The 26,985-nt window shown below is 36.3% G+C and overlaps 1 protein-coding gene across 3 annotated transcripts; it reads left to right on the top strand.

Moving 5' to 3' along the window:
- Nucleotides 1-210: 210 nt before the first annotated feature.
- On the top strand, nucleotides 211-25,340 carry PUM3_1 (Pumilio 3; the record flags this gene model as incomplete). Of its 3 annotated transcripts, XM_051216728.1 has the most annotated exons (14): nucleotides 211-304; nucleotides 340-402; nucleotides 439-465; nucleotides 500-559; nucleotides 1,942-1,989; nucleotides 2,139-2,299; nucleotides 9,791-9,997; nucleotides 11,713-11,963; nucleotides 13,216-13,666; nucleotides 17,181-17,515; nucleotides 18,743-19,085; nucleotides 21,426-21,612; nucleotides 23,298-23,388; nucleotides 25,179-25,340. In XM_051216728.1, exons 7-14 carry the CDS (start codon nucleotides 9,812-9,814, stop codon nucleotides 25,306-25,308), a joined length of 1,974 nt encoding a protein of 657 aa, XP_051065323.1. In that variant the 5' UTR covers nucleotides 211-304; nucleotides 340-402; nucleotides 439-465; nucleotides 500-559; nucleotides 1,942-1,989; nucleotides 2,139-2,299; nucleotides 9,791-9,811. The 3 variants fall into 3 exon arrangements, with proteins under 3 accessions (XP_051065323.1, XP_051065325.1, XP_051065324.1); XM_051216727.1 differs by having other exon boundaries at nucleotides 1,942-2,299; nucleotides 25,179-25,308; XM_051216726.1 differs by having other exon boundaries at nucleotides 439-559; nucleotides 1,942-2,039; nucleotides 23,298-25,308.
- Between the last annotated feature and the right edge of the window lie 1,645 nt (nucleotides 25,341-26,985).

The following is a 26,985-nucleotide window of genomic DNA, read 5'->3' as shown; positions in this document are numbered from 1 at the left end:
ATGTTTTATCTGTAGGTTTGATACCGTTTATTCGCGAAGGGCATTCCAGTCTATGAATAATCAATGAGAAAAATAGGATCACATTCTAGGTTGAATTGATTTTAGGTTTCTTGATTCGGAATGAATACGCTAAGAAATATATCTCTTCGCAACCAGGAACATTATTGCTTAGTTCTGTTTAATAAAGATTGGCGTTTGGATTGCTATGACCTTGACTAGTTGAGGGCTTTAAACTGCTACCTCGTTATATTCACTCTCTCGACAAATGGACTTATCCGGTGTATTGAAACCAATGTCAGTCAAGGTACACGACGTGAAGTCTTTTTATTTCTGTTACAGAGCAACGTCAAGAGGGAAGTAAACCAAGTTTCTAAAGTAAAATCAAGCAAGCGACATGCTGAAGTAAGGCAAAAGTATAATATTAGCTTATTATTTTAGACCCAACCTGATGGTATTCCAGAAAGGGTGAGTGAATCGTAACAATATTTCAGCAATTCAGACGGTTAGACTTAATGAAAAACAGGAAGTAACAAAGCCTGTTGAAGGTGGTATTTCCAAAGTAAGTTTGTTTTTATTTCACGATTGATTCTGTACAACCCTTTTCGTTAGTTAGTAGAATACACGGTGAGACTATAATTTATGGGTGACCGAGCGACGCTGAACTGACCTTGAGAGTGAACAATTAATTAGGACTAAATGAGGGTTATAAAGCAGTTAGAATCCCCATTTACTGTTGATGGTTATGGCTGAAAATTGGATTTAGGGTTTTCATCATGAACTGACATCAGATATAATGCCAAAACTCTATTTAGCCAAATGTATGGGTAAATGCTGCGCCCAAATTCGTGACTCGTTATCTTATATCTGATTGGTTCGTCCATAAATTATAGTCTTGCCGTTTACTTGTAGTGTGTTCTCGATATAAAAAATAACTGATCAGCTCAAGGGGATCAATCGTTTCAAGTCTACTTTTGATAGGCCATTATGTGTTTAAGAAAACCCTACTTGAATCTATTAATTATTAGTGTTTTTTGATCTTTCGTGGTTCCATTGAAGTTCAACTTTCCTCTTTAGTTAGAAAGTATCGATAATGTGTGTGCCCATTTGGATTTCAGCACTTTACAGGAAATCTTCGATCAGTAACGTTATAAAATTCTAATACCCTGTGTTCTAAATGTGCCGATGTTATTAAGCTCCCGTCTCATATTCATCCACATAAAAATTGTACAATTATGAACTTTCGGGCAAACTTAATTTTGTTTTTGTAAAAGTACTAATTCCGTGAGGAAATGTGAACACAGTTAATAAAAAGGTTATAATACTAGATTACGTAATACGAATAATAACAACAGACTTAGTGAATATAATAAGATGATTAAAATGTTTTTGATATAATAATTAAAGGTCATAGGGGTGTAAAAAATAAATATGGTGATATGATGAGTATTCACGAATAAAACAATGAGAATATAAGACATAAGTAAAGGGGGTAATGCAGTAATAATAATAATAGGAGAATCAAAATAATTAAGGCTAAGGTAACGATAACGATAAGACGTACTTCTTTTGTACGCATAGTTCTGGTTTAAGCTCCTGGATGGTAAGAGCTTCGGCTATTTTTTAAAAGTTGGATGCAAAGAAATCTGGGTAGATTTGAACGAATCATATAAACAACCTTAAATTCATTTTTTGGATCTGTGGAATGGTTACAGTCGATTAGGTGTTCAAGTATAGATTTTGATAAGCTCAAATATTTTTTAATACTTATGAACCCGAACTTCACAACTACAAAGTTCTAGATGCCACTTTTGATTTTTGCCTCAGTCTTACATGAATAAAACTATATCATGGGTGTAATTCTGATCGTATACGTAGTTAAGTATCGTATTTATTTATAAAAAACCTACAGCTGTAGACTAGTATGATTATTTCCTGTTTCAGGTACACAAAGCAAAGCAAGTAAAACATACACTTGGCAGAAAAATTGTGGTATTCAAAATTTACACAAGGTTTATCAATTTATTTTCAGGCTCCAAAAGGTAAAGTTTCATCAACATTCCTCGAAAATGATGGACAAGTTTGTCTGTTTTTCCCCTTTTTGTGTGTTTAAATGGTATTCATCCTCGTTTTGTTTTTAGCATTCTTGGCTAAGAAAGAGCGCCGCCTATTAAGGTTAAAGTCAAAGAAACACTCTGAAGTAGTAATTAAACTACTGCCGATATGGGAACAATTTCGACGTGATGATGTGTCCAAGGAGAAACGATTTGAATTCATCCAAGAAGTGTTAAAAATCTCAAAGGTTATATTTATGTATATTAGTTGTTTTATGTATTTAATAGTTTAAAAATTTTGATACTTGGTTTCATCTGTCTAGAATTGTCAGGTAAATATTGTCTCACCATCCAAGAGTAAACTACACTTAATGGTAAAATGGGTAAAATTACCTTGGTTGGGATATCATAACAACTGAATTGTTTATTAATAAACTTTCCAGCATACATATTGAGTATTTGTTAATGTAATGTTGAGTAGATTATGTTGTCAGTCAGTCAGCTACAACATAGGACCAGGCACATATGTGCATCGGTCCAGGTTGCCATACCTCATTAGCACAGCAAGATGAACACCAGACTCATAGGAGTGGTTAGGTCAAAGGTGGTAATATATAGGAGAAAGATTGCATATAAGGATATAGTATAGGAAGAAAGAATTAATTCGTAGAAAGAAAGATATGAAGTGATTTTAATCTCTTAGTTTAAGGGAAGACAGGGAGTGTATACACTGACGCCATTGTGATCGATTCTCAGCCACGTCACCAAGAGTCTCCAATCATTGGTTACGAATGTCACGCGGACCCCAACCAAGTAGTCTGCATCTACCAATATGGCTCAGACTTGAAGTTAGTGTCTTCAAGCACTGATGCCACGTTTTGGTTTGGCCGCCCCTAATTCTCTTCCAACCATCTCCAACACCGGTTAGCATTGTGCGTCGTGGTAATCGGTGTTCAGGCATACGTAACACGTAGCCCAACCATCTCAGTCGATGAAGATTCACAACCTCATCAACTGATTTACCATCATTCCCTAATACCCTGCGTCGAACCTCACTATTACTTACCTGGTGATCCCAACAGACGCCAGCAATATTTCTAAGGCATCTGTGGTCAAATACTAGTAGCTTACGAGTGTCTTCTACTCTTAAAGACCATGTTTCGCTGCCGTAAAGTAAAACAGAACGGACTGCCGCACAGTATACTCGTCCTTTTATTGATAGACGGATATCTCGCCTTCGCCAAAGGTGACGTAAGTTGGCAAAAGCCAAACGAGCTTTTCGAATCCGTGCTGAGATTTCGTCTGATACCAGCCCATTAGGGCTGATCAGACTTCCAAGATAAGTGAAGTTGTCGACGCGTTCGACTACTTCACTCCCTATCCTTAGTTCAAGTGTTGACGCAGACCAGTCCTGAAGCAACAACTTGCATTCAGAGGGAGAGAAGCGCATTCCAAACATTCTGACATTGTTGCTCAGTTCTACCAAAACACTGCATTTTGTCAGCGTCTTCACCAAACAGGACTATGTCATCCGCGTATTCTAAGTCGATAAGTGGACCTCCTGGAAGGAGATCAATACCCGAGAATTCATTCGACGAGAATGTTATTTCCATCAATAGGTCTATGATGAAGTTAAACAAAAATGGAGAAAGTGGACAGCCTTGACGGACGCCACTTGAGGTTGCAAAAGTAGATGACAGTTCGTCATAAGCTCTCACTCGACTTGTAGTGTTCGAGTAAAGAACCTTCATAAGGTTTATGTACTTCTGGGGTACGCCTTTCAATGACAGACACTGCCACAGAATCTGGCGGTCTACGGAGTCAAATGCTGCTTTTAAGTCAAGAAAGACCGCCATTGTCGGACTTCGATAAGTATGCCTATGTTCTAGAACCTGACGAATGGTGAATATGTGGTCGACGCAGCCACGACCAGGTCTGGAGCTAGCTTGGTTCTCTCATGTTTGCAGTTCACGAGTCTTAGTTAGGCGTTTGATAATTATCGAGGCTAGTATTTTAGATACTATATTCGTTAAGCTAATCCCTCTGTGGTTGTCACAGGATGATTTTGACCCTTTCTTATATATTGGGACGATAAGTGATTGCGACCAGTCAGATGGAATAGCGTCTAACTCCCAGATCTTAGCTAAAATATTAGTCAACCTAATCGCTAAAATTGGACCACCATCCTTAAAAACTTCTGGAGCCAATCCATCTGGACCAGCTGCCCTTCCTCGTTTCAGATTAACTATGGCCTTTTGAACTTCAGCGAGAGTTGGGGGACCTACTTCAATGTTCCATTCACGCTGTCTGGGAATGGAGGGTAGTTGTAGAGTAGCTGAAGGCCAGTTGAACTGTTCTCTAAAATGTTCCGCCCATCGTTCTAAACATCTGGACTGGGAGCAGATGAGAGTGTAATCTTTTTCCGATATAGTCTCACTTACATTTGACTTAATTATTCAAGTTTCTTTTATTAGTCTGTATAGCTGTCTTGTGTTTCCTATGGTCGCCGCCTTTTCCATTTCTTTTGCTTTCGTTGCTCACCACTGCTCACGGTCGTGCCTTAGACTTTTTCTTAACCTAGATCTGATTTGTTTACGCTCTTCATCGTGTTCAGAGCCTGATGGGATGAGTTTACGAGAATCCATCAGTGCAATAGACCTTGATGAAATCCATTGGTTCTTTGTAACCCTGTGGTTTAAATCACTAATAGATGTCACTGCTGTTTCCACAGCTGTTTGTATATCTTTCCAAGCAACATCTGGGTCAGCCTCGTTTTCGAAATAGCCTAATTGTGACCTCAGTTGTTCCTGGAACCTACTTTTTGTTTTCTGGTTACTCAACTCAGTTCTAATGGGTCTTTTTACTGTGGCTTTTTGCGTCCAGTGAGGCGCAAGCAGATGCGTGCCCGTATTAGGGCGTGGTCGGAGTCCAAGCAGGTATTCCAGAATGAGCGACAATCTTGTACCGACCCTCTCCAACGATGACTGATGGCAATATGGTCTATTTGAGTCCATCGTTGGTTTGGTGTAGGGGGTCGCCATGTTAGACGATGTCTCTCCTTATGCTTAAAATTTGTTTGCTAAAAATAAACGGTTGTCTGAGCATAGTTGCAGCAGACGATCACCATTATCTGTTCGCTGTGTCGAAATACTAAAATATCCACCTAAATGCATTTCTGTTTGGTTTAAACTACCTATCTGAGCATTAAAGTCACCCCCTACGAGTACTATGTCTGGACGTTTAGCTTAATGAAGAAGTTCGAACAGCTTTCTGTAAAATTCATCTTTCACTTCATCTGAGCTGCAGACAGTGGGAGTATAGGCAGAAACGACGAAAAGGCAACGACGTGTGTCCCTATCCTTCCGAGTTCTTACGGAGCCGTTTAGCCGAACAGCACATAGACGACTGTTGACGGGGATCCACTCTAGCAGTTCTTGTCCGGCCCTCATTCTTAGTGCTATGCCTACACCTGCCAGTCCGCGAGAACTGGTCATCGGGTCACCAGATACACGGAGGGTGTATCTCGTTGGCTCTCCGTTTTGCCGAGGTGAGGTCAAGTGAATGACCACACTGGAATCCTGTATGCGTGTTTCGGAGACACAGCATACATCAATGGTACGAGATTCTAGGGTTTTAGCCAAGGAAGCCTGCTGACCGATTTGACATAGGGTGCGTACGTTGAAAGCTCCAATGTGTAGTTTGGAGCGAGGTTTCAGTAGACCTGGGGCAGTGTGTTGAGCACTAGAATCGTTGGCTATGAAGCCGAAAGAGGAAATTTAGAGTTGAAAGTCGATGTATGAGGAATAATAGGAATTGAAGAGGGAGGTTGATTATGAATACAGTGGTCTTGAGTGCTGTTAGAGGTATAAGGGCGGTTATTACTTCCAGGTTGCCCACACCGTGGAAGGGTTCTTCTGGAGGTACCTGAAAAGGAAATCGAGTTAGAGGTGGTCTTAGTGACCTGAGAGCGTGACCGCAGTGCCCAAGGGACAACTGCTTGAGGTCGGTCACACACGACCTTTTTATGGGTGATTTTTGTGTTAGCTCCGTACTTGTTGAGACCTTACCGCCGGAGACGGATATCCGTGGGATAAGGCGAGGTGTGCATTTTTAGGGTCGACCTTTTCTAACCCCACCCCTCCTTGTGGGAAGGCAGCATCGCCGTCATGCTGGTTGTCTGAAGGAAACACCTTACTGCTGTCACGCCTCTGTACAATCAGCAGTACGACTTCGCCTTCGGACCTTAGGTTTGTTGCTTTTAGTCTTACCGCTCTTCAACCGACCTGTCTGACATGGTAGGACCTTGAGGAACGGTTGTTCCAGCCAGTATAGCTCGGTTGCCTCATCACGATAGGCAAGCCCGACCACCTCATCAAGGTAGCAACAACGGTCGGGAAAGGTTGTAAATGATAAGTGACCGAAATCTTAATCATTTTACAATGGAACGAAAAGAAATTGACGTGATAAAATTCAACAAAATGGTAGTCTATTTAGTCAGTTTCATCTCAGATTTCTCCGTCATAGGGTAGATCTCCAGTTTTGTTTCTAATTTTGTGACACAAATAGTATGTTCCAACCTATTTGTAATTACACGTTAATCATGTCACTATTTACTACGTGCTGTTGTATTTATCGCGTAAATATCTTAGCATTTTTAAATGGAATGTACACAATAGTTGAAGTATGTAGTATTTAGTGTGGGTTTTTTGCATACTATTTAGCTACTTTTAATAGCTTTACTATGATAGGTCTATGTTGTAAATTCGAGAAAGTTTTATACTGTCATTTTAATTATGAAGCAACACTCCATGTCACTGGGACCAAACCAATACATGCGGTCGGTCCATTAATTTACTGGCTGTTGATTTGAACCATGTCATGTCCAGACTATCTGGTGTCTGCGGGATTATCGGAATCGATGGTTAGGGACGTTGGTTGGTATTGTTCAGTGGCATGAATGGTTTCTGCCTCTTTTAGATCCCGAGCTTTAAAATTATTTTAAACTCCTTATTCTGCGGATTGATATCCTTTCAAATTATTTTCACTGATACTAATCCTCCTTTGGTATTTGTCTTGGTAATGTTATCTTCCTGTCTAGATGCTACTTAGGGAATTGTACCGGTGGACATAGGTGACTGATTCTGTGTTGTATATGACTATCTGTCTTGTCCTATCATTTTCAGCAAATTTGGTTGGGACTAGTGTGGACCGCGATGTGGCTACTCGACATTCTACCGATTGACCAACTCCAGATATCCCTGTACGACCGCAGTACTGTTCCCTAATCTCCAATATATCAGAACACGAACCGTTAGATGGAAATTGTCTATGGGTCCAGAAGAAGAATCACAATGCTTTACAGACAATGCATATTTATACAGTTAGGACTGTCGTGAATATTGACCAATAGGAAAATGACACGTGAAATGTGTGAAAATTCTGGAAACATGTGAAAACATACCATTTCACGTTCAGAGATAGAATTTGACTTAACAGTATAATTTTTGAGATATTTTTATGAATATCCTAACACTTCCCTTTGGAAAAAGTTAATGGCGACGCAACCGAGGGTTTACCTGAGGTTTCTTTGGTTGTCTTCGTTTGCGATCCGACCACCTTCGAGGTAAACACCCAGAACCTGAAGGATGTTTTGCTTGAGTAGGTGACTCCGTTGTCTCTGTTCTAGGTATTGAAGGAAGTTGAAAAGTATCCAATAGCAAGTCGAGTGCGACGCGTTTCATAATTTCACTTTTTTCCTTAGCTTCCCTTGGCCTTGGTTGATTATGATGTCTGGTCCAGATATCTTGGTTCACCCTAACATCATACATGACGTTCCCATGTTTCTTTGTGACTTCATTTCCATCTATCACATCCGTGTCTGTAGTCCAGCGCATACACTTTCGCACCAACTTCGTAAGGAATTCGAGTATTCTGCATCTGAGGGCTTTGCTGGGCCAGTCGCTGAGGTGTTATCACACTATAAACTGTTTGTAGCTTTCGTCCCATAAGCATCTCAACAGGGGATTTGAAGTTTGGTAATAAGTCAGTCATGTGGGGTCGTCTGGTACACATCTAGAAATCGTTCTATGATATCGTATGTGGTCCCCTCTCCTCGTGCTTCAAACACGACTCGTTTAAATGTATTAACAAACCACATATGATATCATAGAACGATTATGTATATATGTTTTCATCTTATTATAAGCTTCATTTTGACTTATAGACTATTATAATACGATTTAATGTTCCCAAGTTATGTTCAATTTATTGGTTACAATCTCCCACGTTCACAGTCACTTTTCGGCCTGAACTTGTACAAATGTTATTTCCTATTTTATTATGTGATATGGTCCGTTTGGCTTGTATATAAACAAGGTATGTTTGAAATAAATGATTCCCATAGTGGAAGCTGTTAATAGCGTTATGAACTCAACTGGACGTGCTAGGGGAACAAAGGACCAATAAAGACGCTATGATGCTCACACCGGTCGAACGTCATTGGTTTGGCACAGTGATAAGGTTGTATAAGTTGTATTCCGATTGGCGAACATGTCACGTGATAATTAGCCGGGTTTAAAGTCATAGCATAGGAGTAGGCTTGAAGAAACCTAGGGGCAGCCAAACCAAAACATGGCATCAGTTCACGAAGTCACTGACATTGGGATTGAGCCATGTCAACCGATGTAGACTCACTGGTCACGATCCGCGTGGTTATCGTAACCTATGGTTAGAGACTTTTAATGACATGACTCAAAATCGTTTGCAATGGTGCAGATGCATGCATTATTTGTCTTCCTCCAAATTCTAAGCTTCTGGATCCCTCTAATTCTTTTTGTTTCACTAATTTATGTTTTCTTGAGTTGCATCTTCAATGCCTAGCCTTTTCTGTAACCACTGATACTGTTATTACCTCTACTATTGTGGCATTTTGCCTAACAATTTCATCTCTCTATGGTAACGGAGTATGGCAACTTGAACCGATGTACATATATACCATGTTTTACGTTGCGTCTGACTGACCTAGTAGAATTGTGTTAGTTTTTTGTTTCCTGTGATTTAGTTAAATTATGTGAGTGGTATTTAAACTGCTGTTTCCCTATTTGCAGTAAACTACGAAGTCAGTGTGACCATCTGTTATAATGTGAAAATTATGCTGCTGATTAAGGGGTAGCGAATTATTGATCGGACCAAAGACGCACAATAACGTAGAACGGCCTAGGGTTCTGATTGGCCCCGCTTCCCTGTCTAACCCAGCCAGTTGAGTCCAGAACGCAAGTCACAGCCTCTGAGTTATGAATCATTATATTTCACACATACTCTGTTTATATATCAATCAAGCAGACCACAACGTACCATAAAATAGAAAATAACATTGTACAATATTGGCCAACAGGAAAATGACACATTAAATAAATATTGACCAATAAGATGATACCATTTCATGTCCAAGGATAGCATTAGGCTTAACAGGATAATTTTGGAGATATTTTCCTGAATATCCCAACACCATCATTCTGAAATAATTTTCAAGTTGAGTGTTTTATAATTTCGAGAAGTCTAGTGCCATTAATATAACAGCAGTCAGTTTCACTGTTTCATTTTTCTAACGTGGACTGATGTACGTAAGTACCAGATTCTACTTTGCGACTGACTGACTACTTAATCATAGGATTTTCTTCAGAGTATACACATCTCAACCTTATTCCTATTAAGTGAATTGTGTTATGGTTCTTTTAAAGAAAGTCATACCTGATTTGTGTATGGCCCATGATACATCAAGAATCTTGGAAGATTGTGTTAAATATGGTACAGAGTCACAACGTTGGCAAATTTTCGGTGAAGTTCATACAAATTTGGTGATGCTGGCCAAATCACGCTATGCAAAATTTGTTATATTGAAACTAATAAAGTACGGTGACAAACAATACATACTGGAGATGTTTAAGGTAAGAATCCATTAAGATTTCTCTACAAATATAGTCATGCAAACTAGGGCACAGTTAACTAATAGGCATTCATATTGTTACTAATCCTGGATAATCTGAAGAATAAAGTATTTATCACTAAGAAATTTAAGCTAAAGAATCAGAATCCTATCGATTAATCTTCCCATAAACAAAGACCATACTTTTCGGGTCTTTATAATATATACCACTTTACACTTGGATAATTTTAAGTAGCCTTTTTTTGTAGCTTCAGTAATCCTATTTGTACACATTCGTCCTCTGAGTATATATATAAACAGCGACTGGCACAATTGCGCATAAGTTCGATCTACTATGCTTCATATCAACTCGACAAAACAAACTTGACAAGAAGAATGAAAGTACGAAGATAATAGTGCCCAACTGTATCATAGATCTAAAATAAAGGGAAAAAGATAAAGAGCACATAAAATACAAAAAAATGTATGCCAAATAATATTATTTCCAAAACTATTGATGAAGCGAAAGGATTAATACGTCTATCTCACAATGATCGATCATTGTCGAGAAAAATTATATGATTAGCGTTCGTCAAGTATATGTTTCACAGATTTCAATCAATCCATTAAATTAAAGCTAGGAACATTACAAAATAATGCGATATTTCGTATTCCACTTCTAACAATACCCACGTTCCCTCTGTATAAAAACATATGACATATCTTTTTCAGTAAGTCTGTAGTGTTAGTTGCGAAGATGACCTCTTTATTGTTATTTATAGTCAAAGTAAGAAAGTTATTAACTAAATTTGAAGTGACTTAGAAACAAGAATAAAAAACGCTAATTGTAAGCCCGTTTACTAGGCTCAAAGCTCTACCCGTTATCTGTAGATTAATGATACTATCGGTCTATGCAGTTCAAAATAGGTTAGGGGATGTGACTAAACTGATCATAAGAAACGAATAATTTGATCACTTCATTTGGAAGTGTTGTTATCCTGTATCCGACCTAATCACTTCACGGTTTCAAAAATCCTGCTTGGCTTTCGTCAACTTGTATTACATGTGACGTTGGCGATATGCTGTTTGTTAATCAAAAGGTAAGTATAATGGAGAGTAGTCTGCTCTTTGTTACTCTGTGGCTGTGAAACGGTATATAAAATATAAGACATGGGTAAATTTCTGGTTTCGGATGATGGATGAATCTTCAATCCTGAAGTGAATGCATTGGTGTCTGGAGTAAAGTAAGTTGAAAAAGGTTAGAGGTGGCCAAACCAAGACATACTATTGGTCTATAGAGTCATTGATTGTTGGACTAAGTTGTATGCGACCAGCGGTTGTAGATGTTAGGGGATACGGCTCAGAATAGGTATCTTGTAGATCATGAGACTTATTTTTCCTCCATTCATGTCCTTTCGTTGTCTTTTTAAACCACATTCTCAACGTTCATTCTTTATCACTATTATTATTGTTTCAATTTGTTTTCTGTTCATTTTGATATTTCCCTTTCATAATGAATTGTTTGATAACTTGGAATAATCTAAATTTATGCTAGTCTCTCTGTACGCAACTGACTCGTGTGAATCTGGGCATATGAAATAATAACTTAAAGTCAAGTGGTTTACATCATATAATCTTAAGCATTTGGTTAGTGTTTCTCATGAGTTTATTATCATTATCATAAAAACCATAATTTTAATTAAGATTACTTTTATTCCCAACATTTCTGATATTTAGGCCTTTAAAAATCGCATTCAACGTTTAACTCAACATAAATTTGCATCAGAAGTTATAGATACATTATATAATGACTATGCCACTGCATCACAACGTAGTGAAATGATTCAAGAGTTTTATGGGAATAGACATGCTCTGAGACTTGGTGAACATAAATTATTCACACTTGAAGATACGTTAAAATTGCATCCAGACAAAAGTGCTATGATACTTGACAATCTTACAAAGATACTCATCAATTTGGTATCCAAGTAAGTTGGTTTACATTGTATCTTTTTAGTATTAAGTGGTTTTCAATTGTCTAGGCTTCAGTGTAAACTTTTTTATTTGACAATAACTGCCACATTGTCATTATCGTTTGAATTTTTACTCCATTTTATTATTACTTATTTGAACACATAAATATTGGTACAAAGGACACCGAATACATATACTCCACACAAGTCACTTGATTTATGTGTGGGCTGTGATACTGTCCGGGTGCCCAGACCGAAGTAGGTGGTTTTCTTGGGGGGGCATATCCGGAGCCTTCGACCTAGAGGTCTGATCCACAAGGCAGTGGAGCAATGTCAGGAGATGCAGTCCCATGGTAGCCGGTGGCCAATAATTGGTTCATACGCCATTTGTTCACTCAGGATCCTGGAGCCCATGTGCACCATTGGTTTGGAATGAGGGTTTTTGAACTCCCTTAGATGAGTCGTCCCTATCCATCAACCTGGTTGAAGCGCCGGATATTCGCATTCCGTCCTCTCAATTTGTAAACAACCCCCACGAGAAGGTACTGAGTATGACTTTCCTGGCAGTGGCTGTATACGTGTGGCCATGTGTGAGCATTTGGAGAGGGAGAGTTGATTCTTCCCACCCCCCTTGGCCGTACCAGGGCATTTGGGGGGCGAATTTTTACTCCAAAGTGTTGTTGATTGCTTAGTAAAATGGAATTGAATTGTTTTTTTTTACCAGCTAGTGAGCTAAAAACAAAGTCGGAAATAGGAAAAATGTGTGTAAACTCGGCAGTGTTCATCTGGTTGTAACACACCGTAACTAAACAATGCTCTGAAGACTTGATTTCATATTGATTCTCTTCATGTGTTCTTCACCTTCAAAGGTTGTTTCACAATCGCAAATTAAAATAAAACGAACTGTTACCCTAGTATACTCACTTTTAGACAAAGAGATGAACATCTCGTTGTATCCTATATTCCGTGGATGAAATCTCTGTGAGTTGAAACTACTAGGTAAACTTAACCATACAATGCTCTCAAGCATGCTAGCGATTAAATGTTTAGTTTAAATAAAATGAAATTAGTTTAATCACTTGCTCTCATTTGTTTTGTATAGTCTTGTTATATGGAATAGTTTCTCTTTAGTTTATCATGTGAATCAGATAGAATATGTGAATTCCCGGATTTTGCTAACTTGTCATTTCTTCACCACAGGTTTTATCATTCCATGTTATTTTTTCTTTTTTCTTCTCACTACTCCTTTATATCATTCATATTTAAGGGGTCTTAACAAATACAGTATTGTTCAACACTTATTATTGGAGTATTTACGGAATGCTGTATCATTCTCCAAAGCACAATCAATACCTGTTAATGTGAAAGCTAGTATGAATACATCTCAACCAAGCGAAACAATTGTACCATACATAGTTGATGAACCAGTTGACTGTAAAGATGAGGATGCTATTCCTAAATCGTTCCATGATAATTTTACAACTTTGATTGAAAATCTAATCGATGGTCAAATAGTGCCGATGTTACATACTCGTGATGGTGTTCGTGCTGCTTTAAGAATACTTTGGGCATGTAGTCCTCAGAAACGTAAGATTTTAGTTAAAGGCTTGAAAACCTGTGTACAAAATATTGCGTTTAATGAACATGGACATCTTTTTATTATTGGGTTAATCGATTCAGTGGATGATATTGTATTATTACAGAAAACAATATTTCGAGTGAGTTATATTTGAGTATATCAATTTATTTTTGATTTAAATTTTTTGTCACTTATATACAACAAGTATTAAAGCAATAGTTTAGTGGATAATTTATCCAATCTTCTACTTTTCAGTATGGGATTGTAGAGATTGTTGAATATCATTGAAATCATGAACCGATTTAAGTTAGACCATCATTGACAACCTGGAAGCACTGGATGATTGTTTCTTCCCAGTGTGGGGCTCCTCAGAAGTATGAATCCACGAACCCTAACGCGGAAATCGAACTCAGTACTTCCACGTTTGCAGTGGTGGTCTAATTTAGATCTGTTTATGATTTCAATGCAATTTTTTACCACTAGGTTACACGTTTAAACTCCTCCTTAGCTAATTCTGTTGGTTGTCTCATATTATCACTATCGTACACAAAACATGTAGTTCCAAAGTCGAGTACTTGATTATCAACTTATATAAGACCAGATTAGAGAACTCACTAAAAAATTCTTTAGCGTATCCATTGTCTTCTTATTTCTCTTTTAATTTTGAGCATAATATTCACTGTAATAGGATGAGTTCTTTGAAAATTCCTCCAAATCGTCCTATTTGATAGTATTGCTATTCTCCATTGAATTCTCTCCGCTGTTTTTTATATTTTACTTTAGATCGATGACTTGTTTCGCCATATTTTTCAGTTTCTTTTGACTCAACCTTTATTGCTTGGCTTTGATTAAGATATACTGTTATTATTTTATTTTATTCTTGTGTAATATCAGTTCGTTGTTAATTAGGTCTGATGTGACTGAACTCAGGGTTACGGTGTAGAGCTGTTGCTCATTGTTTTTCTTTGGGTGTCTTTTAGAAACGTTTGTAGTTTGACTTAATTCTTGGAGACAGAATTTTGATCTCATTTCGTTAGGAATATTCCTGTTGATGCTCAGTACGTTATTTTGTACCGAAGTAAATTTTGACGGTATATTTGGCAAGTGGCGTTGTTGGGTTCTGTAATGACCAGAACTCGAATACTTGGTCTGGACACACAATACAATCTAAAATCTATTTGATTAAGCAAAACTACGCTTCTTTGCATAAAATACAAATGATCAGATGGAACAGTTCTCTATTCTCTCATAGAATCAGAAATACCATTAACTTTCATTATTCTTAGCCGCACTCCTCTCATCATAATCAATTATGTCACCAAATAAATAACGAAACCAGTATCATTGCTGTGATGTAAGTATCTTTCATTGCTTTCAAGCATATGATAATTGACAGCACAGTCGACTTCTTACAAACATAGTTCCTGATTAACTGTAATTGTAGCAACTAATACTCTGTGGTGATAGAGTCCGAATTCTTTGCTAGTCGTTACGCTTTTCTCTTGACCGAGCAGTCATGTTATACGCATCAACACATCATTACCGAAGCCCTTTTCAATTGTCAATAACCACAATCTAATGACATCATTTCTGAAAACGATATTGATATTGCTTTTAGATCTTAATTTATAATCAGTTGCCATTTTAACCTCCAATCGAGAAATTTTACCACCCTTTACATCTAGGGTAACACTTTTAGTCTTGTTGGTTTCAACGTCAGTTGAAGCTAATGGAATAAGAATAACTGAATATTCATCAAACCCTTCAGATCTGATCACTATCCACATAATTCAGTTTATCGGTTAATTCCTTCTATCCGTTGGTCGAAGTAGTTATGTTAATTGAATTATATTCAACTGTCTAGTTTGAAATTTTTCCGTAGTTCCAAAGATTTCACTCATCGTCAAACTGGTCTGCAATCTGAGTTTTTATCATAAGATGCAGCTCAATTTTTCCAACTAATTCCTCTTGACATGTGATCTATATCTTTTCTTCCTTGTACTTCGCCTACAACTCTATTCTTTCTGATGCGTAATTCATTAATGGAAGAATCAATTTTCTTGGTAAAGCAACTGAAGTATAGTCAGATTTACTACTGCATCTATCACAATAGTCAATACTACACTTACAAACATTACTAGTTTTGGAGCCATGACGCGAAAATCTATCAAAAGAGATTTGGTGTGTATATGGAATCATATCTGTTCGCATTTTGTTTTCATGATCCGAAATTGAGTTCATGACTAAATTAATATGTTTGCCTGGTATTCCTAGTGATTCATCTGCTGATGAATACTGGCTATTCATTAGCGGTGCCAGTTCCTTTATTTGTTTGATGACATGGTTGATTATACTGATAGCGTTTCAGTTAAGACTAATGAGAGTTTACATGTGTTGAATGTATTGAACTCCAGAATAAACGACTTTCCCATCTGGTAGTTCATACTCTGTACAAAAGGATGAACATCAATCCTGGAATGCGGGTACATCCAGCTGACAAGTCCCAAATAGGACCAGACGCGCGTCCTGGATTCCACTGCTAGCCACCATCCATATTTGCTTAAAATGCTTGTGACTTAAGACAATATATGCCAATAAGAGACTGATCAATTACAGTCGTTAATATCAATAGAATGATTCAAACGAACAATATAAAAATGAATTAGAAGAATGTAGTGGTTTGGTTTAATCGAATATATTTTTATTTTGTTTGATTGTTTTGTGCGTTCAGATCAATTATTTAGATTTTGGTCGTTAAATTAACTGCTCTTATTATTATTATTATTGTTATTGTTGCATCTTTGTTTTTCTTACCAGTTTGGTTTAAACATCCTAGTGTATACTTTTAAGGAGTAAGTATAATTGTTTTAACTGACTACGGATCCAGGATGCATGCAATGATTGTGATCATTGGTTAAAAATTTTAAATGATATACGTCAAAACTTTCCATAGCTATATTGATACATACATTCATTCGTTATCTTTCTTTATATCTTGAGTTTTGATAGAATTTCTTACTTTTTATTTTGTAGATTCATTCGTTTTAAATTGTATCCTCTGTATTATTTTTTTTACTATCTTTCAAATGCTCGGGTACTGATGAGGTTGTGTTTAAGACATCTGCTAGGGAAGTCGTGCTCACTAACTTCATGTGGCAAAGGTGGTGTCTGCAGAAACGAGAGGACAGAAAGCGTATATTCTGTGCTTAGACCGGGTTGATGGATACGGTGGGTCTGCCTAAGGGGGCTGGAAGATCTTGGTTTTAAACCAGTTGTGTATATGGGCTACAGGATCCTGATTGAACTAGTGCCATATGTACATATTTTGGTCACTCACCACCACGCAACGTCAAATCCTCACGTTCTCCTGGCTCGTAGATTAGGCCTATCGATCAAAGGCTTGGGGGAGTAGCCTCTTTAAAGACTACATACCTCGTTTTTTGCGCTCTGTCAATATCTCAACTCACACAAAATTATTTGTATACCGCTTATTATTTTCGGTGCGAAAATATATTTGATTTTATGTGAATTAAATCAGTAAATTTTACTATTTTATGTACTATCTACTCTGATAGAGGTTTTAACAACGTCACTTGGAAATAAGTTTTTGTTTATGGTTTTGCCCGAATTTCTTTTTCTATTTTTCATTGTAGGAAATATTAGACGATTTAGAATTGTTTGTCATGCATCCTAATGCACGTAAAGTATTACTATATATGTTATCTCCCAGGGATCGTCGTAATTTTTGTCCTCAATTAATTAATAGTATCTTAGTTCCGGGTGATACAAGCATTTATACAAAGAAATTACTTGGTGTACGTGCAATGGAAATGCGCCAATTACAATCAATGATTTTACCAGCTTTACTTAAGTTAGTTAATCATAAATTGGTCGAGTTATTTATTGGTGATTCATTAAGTGAAGTTGGTCTATTAACAAGTAAAGATTTGGGTCGTCTTGTTCTTTTGAGTGAAATTCTTGAGAAAAGGTATTTTATATTTTCATTCATGTATGATTTCCTAACTCATCAGTTTTTATCACTAAACTGTTAATAAACCTCATTAATTTTTATCACTTACCTTCATAATTGTGTATATTTTGGTCAAATTGATAATGAAAAGAAACAGATTATTATCATATGTTGCTTTCTATGGAGAATTCGCAACAGGAAATTGTTTGAATTGATGTTCTCTTGTGATTTTAAAGTTGTTTATGATATAATCAAATCAATTAAATCGAATTGTTGTTTAACTTTCTGCGACTTCGTTTATAGTTCTAATATCTACTATCACCGAATTTTTCCAACAACTGATCAGCCATGTTAATGATCTTTTGAATAGATTTAACTTAGGTCCTGTCCACATGTTCATGTACTTAGTTTTGAACCGTAATTTATAAGTTGACGTCTAGAGAAATTGCCGGATTGCTTCAGAGAGAGGGTATCGTGTCCATGAAAGGGGTTTAACGTACAGGTGAATCTGAAGTCAAGTTTTATCAACGTACAAAACAAACAAGTTTTGACGTTCTCATTATTCAGCTACGATTTAAAAATCAATCACTACACTGGTTAATTCTATCAATCATATTTACTCGATGAGAAGCATATTATTTGGATCACTTTCAGTAGATGGACAGTCCGCTATTTGGATACCTCAGTTGTAGCGCTTTTACTGGTAATAATAGATTTAGCCTCAAATAATGAGCAAAGGGACTTGATAGGTTAACTCTAGAAGTCTTTAAGAATAGAATCCTAGTCCCGGAAGTTCAACTGACTGCTATAATAACTACAGTTCAGGAGCTAGATGATCTCAATCGATAATCGTCTCATTTTAAAAGAAAAGATTAAATCCTCGTGTAATATCCACGGAGGAATCAGTTTGATTGATATAGTTTTTAAAACATTAGCTTCGGAAATCAATTGATACCTACCTGGAGTTCGGAAACAGCAAGCTCATAAAAACTAGGCTGATGAATACACCGATTGAGTATTTACTTTTCGTCAATGTTTTCTTTCGTACCAGACATGCTTACTGATATTTGACTATAGTAGTATTTCTAACGTTACGGCATAAACGTAATAATAAAACGAGCAAAACTATTCATTTCCATTGTGTATACTCGTTTTTTTTTTACAGAATAACATATTGAGTCTAGAAATAGGTAAATCACTTTCACAATGGTTTACTGTAGGTTAATTTTTTTCCTTTTTTTTCAGCGCTCCACATAATTTAAATGTAGATATTGTACTACCAATGTATAAAAGAACAAATGATGATACACGTGTTCAATTTGGAAATTGGATCATCTCTCCAAAAGATTTATCATTTTATAAAACATCAAGAAGATTAGCTTTAGAAAAGCTTGTTACACATATTTTAGTACCGGAATTCAATCCAACTGGTAATGACGATGATGATGATGATGATGATAAGGAGGAAAAAACTCATTCGAAACAACATCAACAATCACAGAAACGAAATCATGATGATTTACGTTTATCTCGGCATAAATTAGCAGTTTCATTAGTTGAAGCTTATTTGGCTAAACAAAAGAATCCAGTTAGTTAGTTTGTTTTGTTCTCTTTGGTTTATATGTGTGTTCTCGTTTTATACTTGAGACTTGATTGTTTACATGATAATGGTAATTTCTAATTCATTCTTGTATTGGTCATTTGAATCTCCTTATTGTTGTTTAGGACTGTAATTGATCAGTCTCTTTTTGATATATATTCATCCTGTACGAATTGCCTCTGTATTGCCACTAAGTCACAATCTTTTTAAGCAGGAGTGAACAACTCTAGAATACTGATACACCTAGTTGAAGAGATCCAAATAAGACGAAACACGCGTCCTGGATTCCACTGTTAACCACGATTCATCTCTGATTAAAATCGTAATTTTTCTCTAGACAAAAGATTTTCTATAATAAGATCAATTTCCGCAATTTCTGTCAAATTCACTTACAAATAACTCTTTATGTGCCTATGTTTTTTGAATAGGAAATTAGATCCTTTTTCTTTTCATCAGTTTGTCTTTGTAATCATTCTTCTACATTAAAATGCATTGGATTATAACCCCAAAACGATGTTGTTTTGTAATTTTCCATGAACATATTTGATCACTACCTATGGTGTCATAATTCTATTTATCTAGTTATTTTTCATTCTTACTTTTTATACTGCCAAAACTTGATCTTATTAGGATATTTTTATGATTTGAACTAGATATTGTTTGATCTGAAGCTTGTAAATTAGCCTGGACGCGACTGTTTTGGTCTACTCTGAGCTACATATTTCGAATATATCAACTCAGTAGTAGGCGTAAGGGTGCATTGATACGTTTATGCACTAGCTAAATGTTTTGCTACTCCAACTTCAGTTCTCTTTTTCCCTACCCGCTAATTAGAGTGAGAATTTCAGTTCATGTAAAAACCTTGTTAATAGGCACCCTCTGAAGAATTGATCTTTTGAGTAATAAAATTACGTTTTTATCTACAAAATATACATGATAAGATGTCATAGTCAGTCGAAGGAAATCAATTTGTAGGTCACTCACTCAAATCAATTATGACCTGATTGTTAAGTTTGATTTTTCAGTATCCTATCATTCATGCAATTAATAAGGGCATATAAGTACTCTTCAACACTGTATCGCAAATACTCTCGACACGATTTTCAACTAATAAGTAGAAAAAGTCTACCTGGGTGACACGGGATCGAATCCGCCAGGGAGCACCAGTTCCCTCAAGATTACAGGTACACCTTGCTGACGAGTGCCAAGTAGCATGAAACCCGGGTCCAGGGTTTCCTGTCGACTACCTCTAACCACCATCTGGTCTAGCCCTTTAGTCTTTCCGGTGATTACTGACTCTATTTAAATAGTAGCCATAATATTTATTTCATACTGAACAAATGTCAAAACTGAATGAATTCATAACAAAAATTATCCAAATACAATAGAATAAGATACTAAACTAATGAATAACTAAAGTTTCCAAACGTTAGACTAAATACTTATCATCTTGCATTAATCAATGGTCTTATGATGAAACTGTATTTGATAGCTGGTCTTTAAGTGACACTAAAGTGACCTTGAGCAAATCCACTAGGGTCAAAAACGGCGTTAGGACTGAGAGTTAAAGTTTTCATTACGAACGTAGTTCACTTATAATGCTAAATTGCTATTTAACCATATAGATAAGAGAACTTCATATTGAAATTCAAGACTTTCTGTTTTTAATTTCATTAGTTCGTTCATAAATTTTCGTCTCTCTGTTCTTGTTGGCAACTCCTTTTTTCTTCTTCGAAAGTTCAGTTTATTGTTGATATTGTTTCATTTCGTAAATTGTGAATATTTTTTTCGTTTTCATTGCCATTTTAAGCAATATCAACGCTTACTATTAGATGTGCTTTTTCTTGAGTAGTTTCATGAAAGAATTCAATTATTTTTTTCATGATGTAACTTATTTGTCAGGTAAATATTCATGTATTCAAGTTTAAAACTACACTCTAAGTGAGAAAACTAATGATACTTTTTAATTGAGAGCATGAACCGATTGATGTTAGATCACCATTGGAAACCCGGAAGCACTTGACCTTTATTTCGTCCTATTGTGGGACTCCTCAACTCTGCGCATCCACAATCCCGCTCGCGGGATTCGAACTAGGGACCTTCAGTCTCGCGCAAACTAATGATACTACCTGAGGAATCAAGCGGAATTAGGTGGGGTTTGAGGACTCGAACCTGAAACCTAACGGTTGGGAAGTCGAATGTTGTGACCAATAAACGATTACCCCAATGATTGTTTTATAATTACAATATATTTATTTGTTTCTTTTATCGACTGCTCAATTCCTAAACCAATTATTTCTAAAATAATGTTTATTTAATCAATTTTAGAAAGTCAAATCATTTTTCACTGGGAGAGAATCATTATCCGATAATGAGGAACAAGAGACTAATCAACATATGTCTATTGATGAAACATTTACAATGAATCAATGTAGTTCGAAACCATTTATTGAACGACCTGAAGGTGCATATCTGATACGCCGCTTATTAAAAATGGAGAAAACGACTGAATATTGTATGTTTTATTGTTGATCATCAGCATTCTATGTTACTAGTATCATGTAAATGAACATATTTATTTTATGTTTGTCTAATCATTCAAACATTGATTTTAAGTGAGAGTGAATGTAACTAACTTACTTAGTTGTAGGTTATATTCGTTACAGATTAATCTCGGTGTAGTATCGAAAACTATAGAGTATTTGACAGTTGTTTCGTCCTTGTGTAGGATTCCTTGATAGTATATAATAATGACCCTCTTTCAGGGATTGAACTCAGGACCTTCAGGTATCTTCAGTTGTACCCCGACCGAGATCAGTATGTAATGTTTACAACTTGAAAATAAACCAATTTCCACCGGACCTATTCACGCAAACCATGTTATTCACCTCACTAGTTACTAACATCAAGATATTCCTGGAGTTCTTGTGAGATGTCGCGACTGGTGGGGTTCAGGCACATGAAGTTTGGAACAGTTGTAATCAGTGTCGCTGAATAACCATTGTGCCGTATTGCAAATCGTTTAACGTTGAGATTCTACCATTGGACATCGACCCAGTACGTCTAACGGTTAAGGGTCGACCACAAGATTTAATTTCGAAGATGTGATACCTTCCGTGGTAATAACTGATTGCTGCTGGGAAGTCTTATATCAAGATGAAACAGCTATCCAGTACTACCTTGTTTTCCATGTTACTAAAATTGAGGTTAATTTGTAATAAATACAAATTACAAATGCTTAATTTAGTCATTATATTCATTTTGAAATTTAGTGTCTTTAGTAAACTGATAAATAATGAGAATTATTGTACTTCAAGTAAACTTTTAATTTTAATTCTATAACTGAGGAAATAAAGACAAAAAGATTTTTTTACGTGGTTCATGAAGTGCTGTACAATCAGTAGATAAGTTGGCTTGACATTAAGAACTGGTGTCGTTCCAACGTTTTAGCTGATTGACTGACTGAATTAGTTGTAGAACCATTTATTGAAAGGCATAATTGTTTTATTCATCAGATGAAAATGATCGAAGTAAAAATAAAACATGGGTTATAGGAAGAGATGCCGCTTTTGCTTTGAAAATTTTTGTCTTCACGTCTGTATCCGATCCTCCTTGTTCATCGGTGATGCTTAACAGGCACGTAAAAGATTCCACATTTTCCAGAGCTTCTCCATCAAGTGTAATTGGGTTGTATTGTATTGTATTGTATTGTATTTGGGGATCTTGCTTTTTGGGTTCTGTATGTTGAGCGTTAGTGATGGAGAGGCTGTTGCTACACTAGTTGTATTCATGTGCATTTGTTTGTGTGTATGGGATAGAGGAGGGTTCAGGTCATCCTCTGCTAAATGCAATTCCTGTGGTTGATTCCAAGCTGTCCATTTTATTCCATTCTTTCCCTCAGATGTCGAGGTCTTCATAATCCAGTAAACCACTAGTTCTTACTTGGAATTCATCTATCAGTTATCCTCCACTCACAGCTTCGCAGTTTAGTCAGTTGTAGAACCATTTATTGACAGGCATAATTAAGTATTTGTTTTGTTTAATTACCTGATTGAACAGTAATCTGTTATCAATTTAAAAATAAGTAAAATGTTCCACTTTTAGTTTCATTACTTATAAAGTTTTGCATATCATATTTAAGTACAAAGTTTCTCTATCTCTGTGTGTGCATTTTTTTAAAAAATATTTTTGTCGAAATAGTTACTTTTGCTCGACTCATTATAAAACATGTTCCAGACGAAAATTTTCAATCTTGGATCAAGTGTAATCGTACTTGTTACATTCTAGTAAAGTAAGTTAACATTATTTCATTGCAAGGTACTTTTACGTTGCTGATTCTTTTGAAGGTTAATTTTATGGCCTGGAATGTTTTCTTTTCTCCTATCGGTCTGTTGAGATTTGTTATATGTAGTGTTGATGTAGACTAACTAAGTTGATGAGTTTTGAACACTTTCATTGATTAAAATGGTTACACATACTCGATCACTACTCTAGTCTATCTAGCATATGAGTACGATAAAAAAATGCTAACGTTGGTCATACTAAGATACATTAGTCAATAAAATCACTAACTATTGATCTGAGCTGTATCAGACAATGTAACCTTCTATTGTTGGGCCCCGTGCACCAGTCTTAATCTATGGTTGATTGGAGATGTTTTCTTTACTCTCCTTCCTCTGATTCACTTTCTTATCCCTCTCTAACAGGTGCCGATGCTGAAGTATAGCAATTTAGATTGATATATATTTGTATTTAGTCCTATCTAGTTTAAGATTGATTGACTGATCTGTTAAACATCTATGTGCTTTCTTGGAGAAAACAAACTTTGTAGTGATTATAATTGCTGATTAAGTTTGCTGGTCTGTTACACTTTCGATAGCTTTTCTTGTGACGTTTTTTATGTGTAACTGGTGGTGTTAAGGGGATTTCCTACTATTGCTTATATTTGGCTAGATAGTTCCAACAACTGAATTACTTGCAGATTTTATTGACAATCATTTAGACTTTCTTTGATTTCTTAGTACTGTAGTGAACAGGAACTCAGGTGGCGTAAACCAATTTATTATTTAATACAAAATTACAAAGTGCTTTCATAAAATCTGAAAACCATACATTAAATACGTTATTTTCACATCAGTTATCCTTTACATGATTCATGATTCTTTCAATGCTGTTGTTATTACAATTGCTCTGTGTTTGCTCCCCTGATCTTTTTAATTCAATCTTCTACTGACAGGGATTCCACTTCCGATTGGTGCTACATACTGAGTATATCTGTCACCATAAGTAGTATACACCACAATACTCTCGGTTGTTTTCAAGTTCCATAATTATATAATATTCAAAACAACAGTTAATAGGTTATATTCTTCATAACCTTCCAGATAGTCATAAGTGACGTAGAATCTGACACATGAGTATCCTTTCAAATCGTTGCACCATATGACTATTACGCGATCAAATTATCAAAACAAATGCCAGACTAGTAGAAGTTGAGAAAATATCAATGATAGTGGACAAGATTAGACATATACAATGTGATTTAATAAGGAAGAATGACTTTACAGAATAATAAGTATCTTAAGACAGAGCGTGAATAGATATTAGACCATTGCAAGCAATTCTAAGTCACGTTATCCAATGTCTCCAACCGTTTATTACAATAATTACCTGAATCCCAACTGGGTAGTCTACACTTGATAGTATGCCTTAGTCCAATTGTCAGTGACTATAGACTAGTACTACGTTTTGTTCTGGGCACCTCTGGCTTCTTTCCAATCCACTCGTCCGTCGAGATAGGCGGTGGGCGGGCATAAGCAACTTATGTTCTGACGTACTAACATCCTCTGTTTGTTATAATCACGCCCATAAAATAGAACGGAGCAAACTGCTACACAGTAAACTCATCCTTTGGTTAGCAGATGGATATATAAAAGGTTATGGTTTCTGAATTGTAATAAAGTGACAATTTAGGGATCATACTTATGTATCATCCATAATTCTGGTCAATCAAATATTACGAACCGTACATATTGTATCATATTTTTACGTCATTTAATTTTGTTTTGTATTCTCATTTAGTCTGTGGGAACTTGGCGATGCGAATATTTGCAATGCACTCAAAGAAGCTTTGAATCCTGTTGTGGAAACTTTGAAAATATCACCTTTATCTGGTGCTAAAATTTTGTACAATCATTTAAACCAACAATAATTTCTATTCTAAAAATAATTTTGTATCTAAAATTCGTTGTGTGCTTACACGAGTTTTGATCGATTTAGACCAGTAGAGTTTAACCATGTCGGGTGTAAGGCAGTTATCCGTCAGTGGCATTAGAAGATGGTTCTGTAATATAGCGAACTAATTGATGTTAAACATGCAATTAATCGGATGGAGGATCAGTAGTCTAGAGGTTAAGTGCTCATTGTGAAACTTGAAAGGTTCGTAGATGTGCACTATTAGGAAATTCCTTACAACTTGGAACAGCTGTGGTTTTCAGCAGTTTTTTTATAACTGCCCGTGGTATAAACGATCATGTTTATTTTTACTCCTATCGCGGATCCATGAGTTATGGAATGACACTGGTAATTTGAATAAATAGATCATATTTTTACGTGTGAAAAGTAACCATCTGGGTCAGGAATGTATGAATGTGATTTTTTTTCTCTGGTACTCAAACTTAAATAGATCGGTGATCAATGGAGTCAATTTTTGACCAATTGATTTTAGGTTTGAACCTAATCCCACTGATTTCGGTTTAGGCAACCGAATACTAACACTAAACCTCATACAAGACACATGTTTCACAGCCAAGTATGTAAGAACCCTTAATAGATGAGTGAATTACATACAGGTCTGAAATAAGGTTGATTAATATTGTCACAAAATTCTTTAGATGTCAAGATATGAATTAATTCTCTATTTTTAGTACGTTTCTATGGTTTCTGTGTTTTGTCTATGGCTAATAATTATTTGCTAACTGGTTGGATTTAATGTTTCATTCAACGGTGAAAACAAGTATTACTTCATTCTATTTTCAATTTAATCAAAACTAGATGATAACCGAGACCTTGTGTTGTATGAAAAACATCAATTGACTTTCTTTGATGACTTCTAGAACTCGGAGAGAGGTGTACTTTAGAGTTAGATTTTGACTTATTACTTTACTTAGAGTTATGATACTACTGATGTGGTATATGTAAAGTTCCCTAAAGTGTTCACCTGCCCCCAAATGCCCTGGTACGGCCGAGAGTGGGGAGAGTCCGCCCACCCCCTCAAAATGCTCTCACACGGCCACGCGTATACAGCCTCTTCCAGGGAAATCCTACTCACTGCCTTCTCGTGGCGGGGGTGTTTACGAAAATGAGAGGACGAAAAGCGAATGTCCGGCGCTTTAACTGGATTCCAAACCAATAGTGCACATGGGCTCCAATATCCTGAGGGAACAAATGGTGTATGAACCAATTGTTGGTCACCGGCTTCCATGGGACTGCATCTTCTCACGATGCTCCACTGCCTTGTGGATCAGACCTTCAGGTCGAAGGCTCGGGGAGTGGCCCCCTATGAAAACCACCTACTTCGGTTTGGACACCCGGACAGTATCACAGCCCTCACACATATCGAATGAGATTTGTGTGGCGCATATGTATTTGGTGCCTCTTTGTACCAATGTCTGTGTTAAAATAAATAAAAGAATGTTTACCTCTATTGTTCTTAATGGGTTATAGTAACTTGATAAATGACCAACTGGTGTATTGATTGTAATTTTAACGACAACTTTTCATTCACTGATTGAAAATTGTTTTATAAGGGCTATGTTCTCTTGAAAATCCCGTTGATGCTCTGAACGGTTTGTAAGTTCTTTTCAGATAAATTAACAAAAAATTTTAT

Source organism: Schistosoma haematobium, chromosome 6 (assembly GCF_000699445.3).
Source record: "Schistosoma haematobium chromosome 6, whole genome shotgun sequence".
Taxonomy (NCBI): domain Eukaryota; kingdom Metazoa; phylum Platyhelminthes; class Trematoda; order Strigeidida; family Schistosomatidae; genus Schistosoma; species Schistosoma haematobium.
The sequence above is the reverse complement of the archived record's forward strand: the minus strand, read 5'-3'. Positions and strand labels throughout refer to the sequence as shown.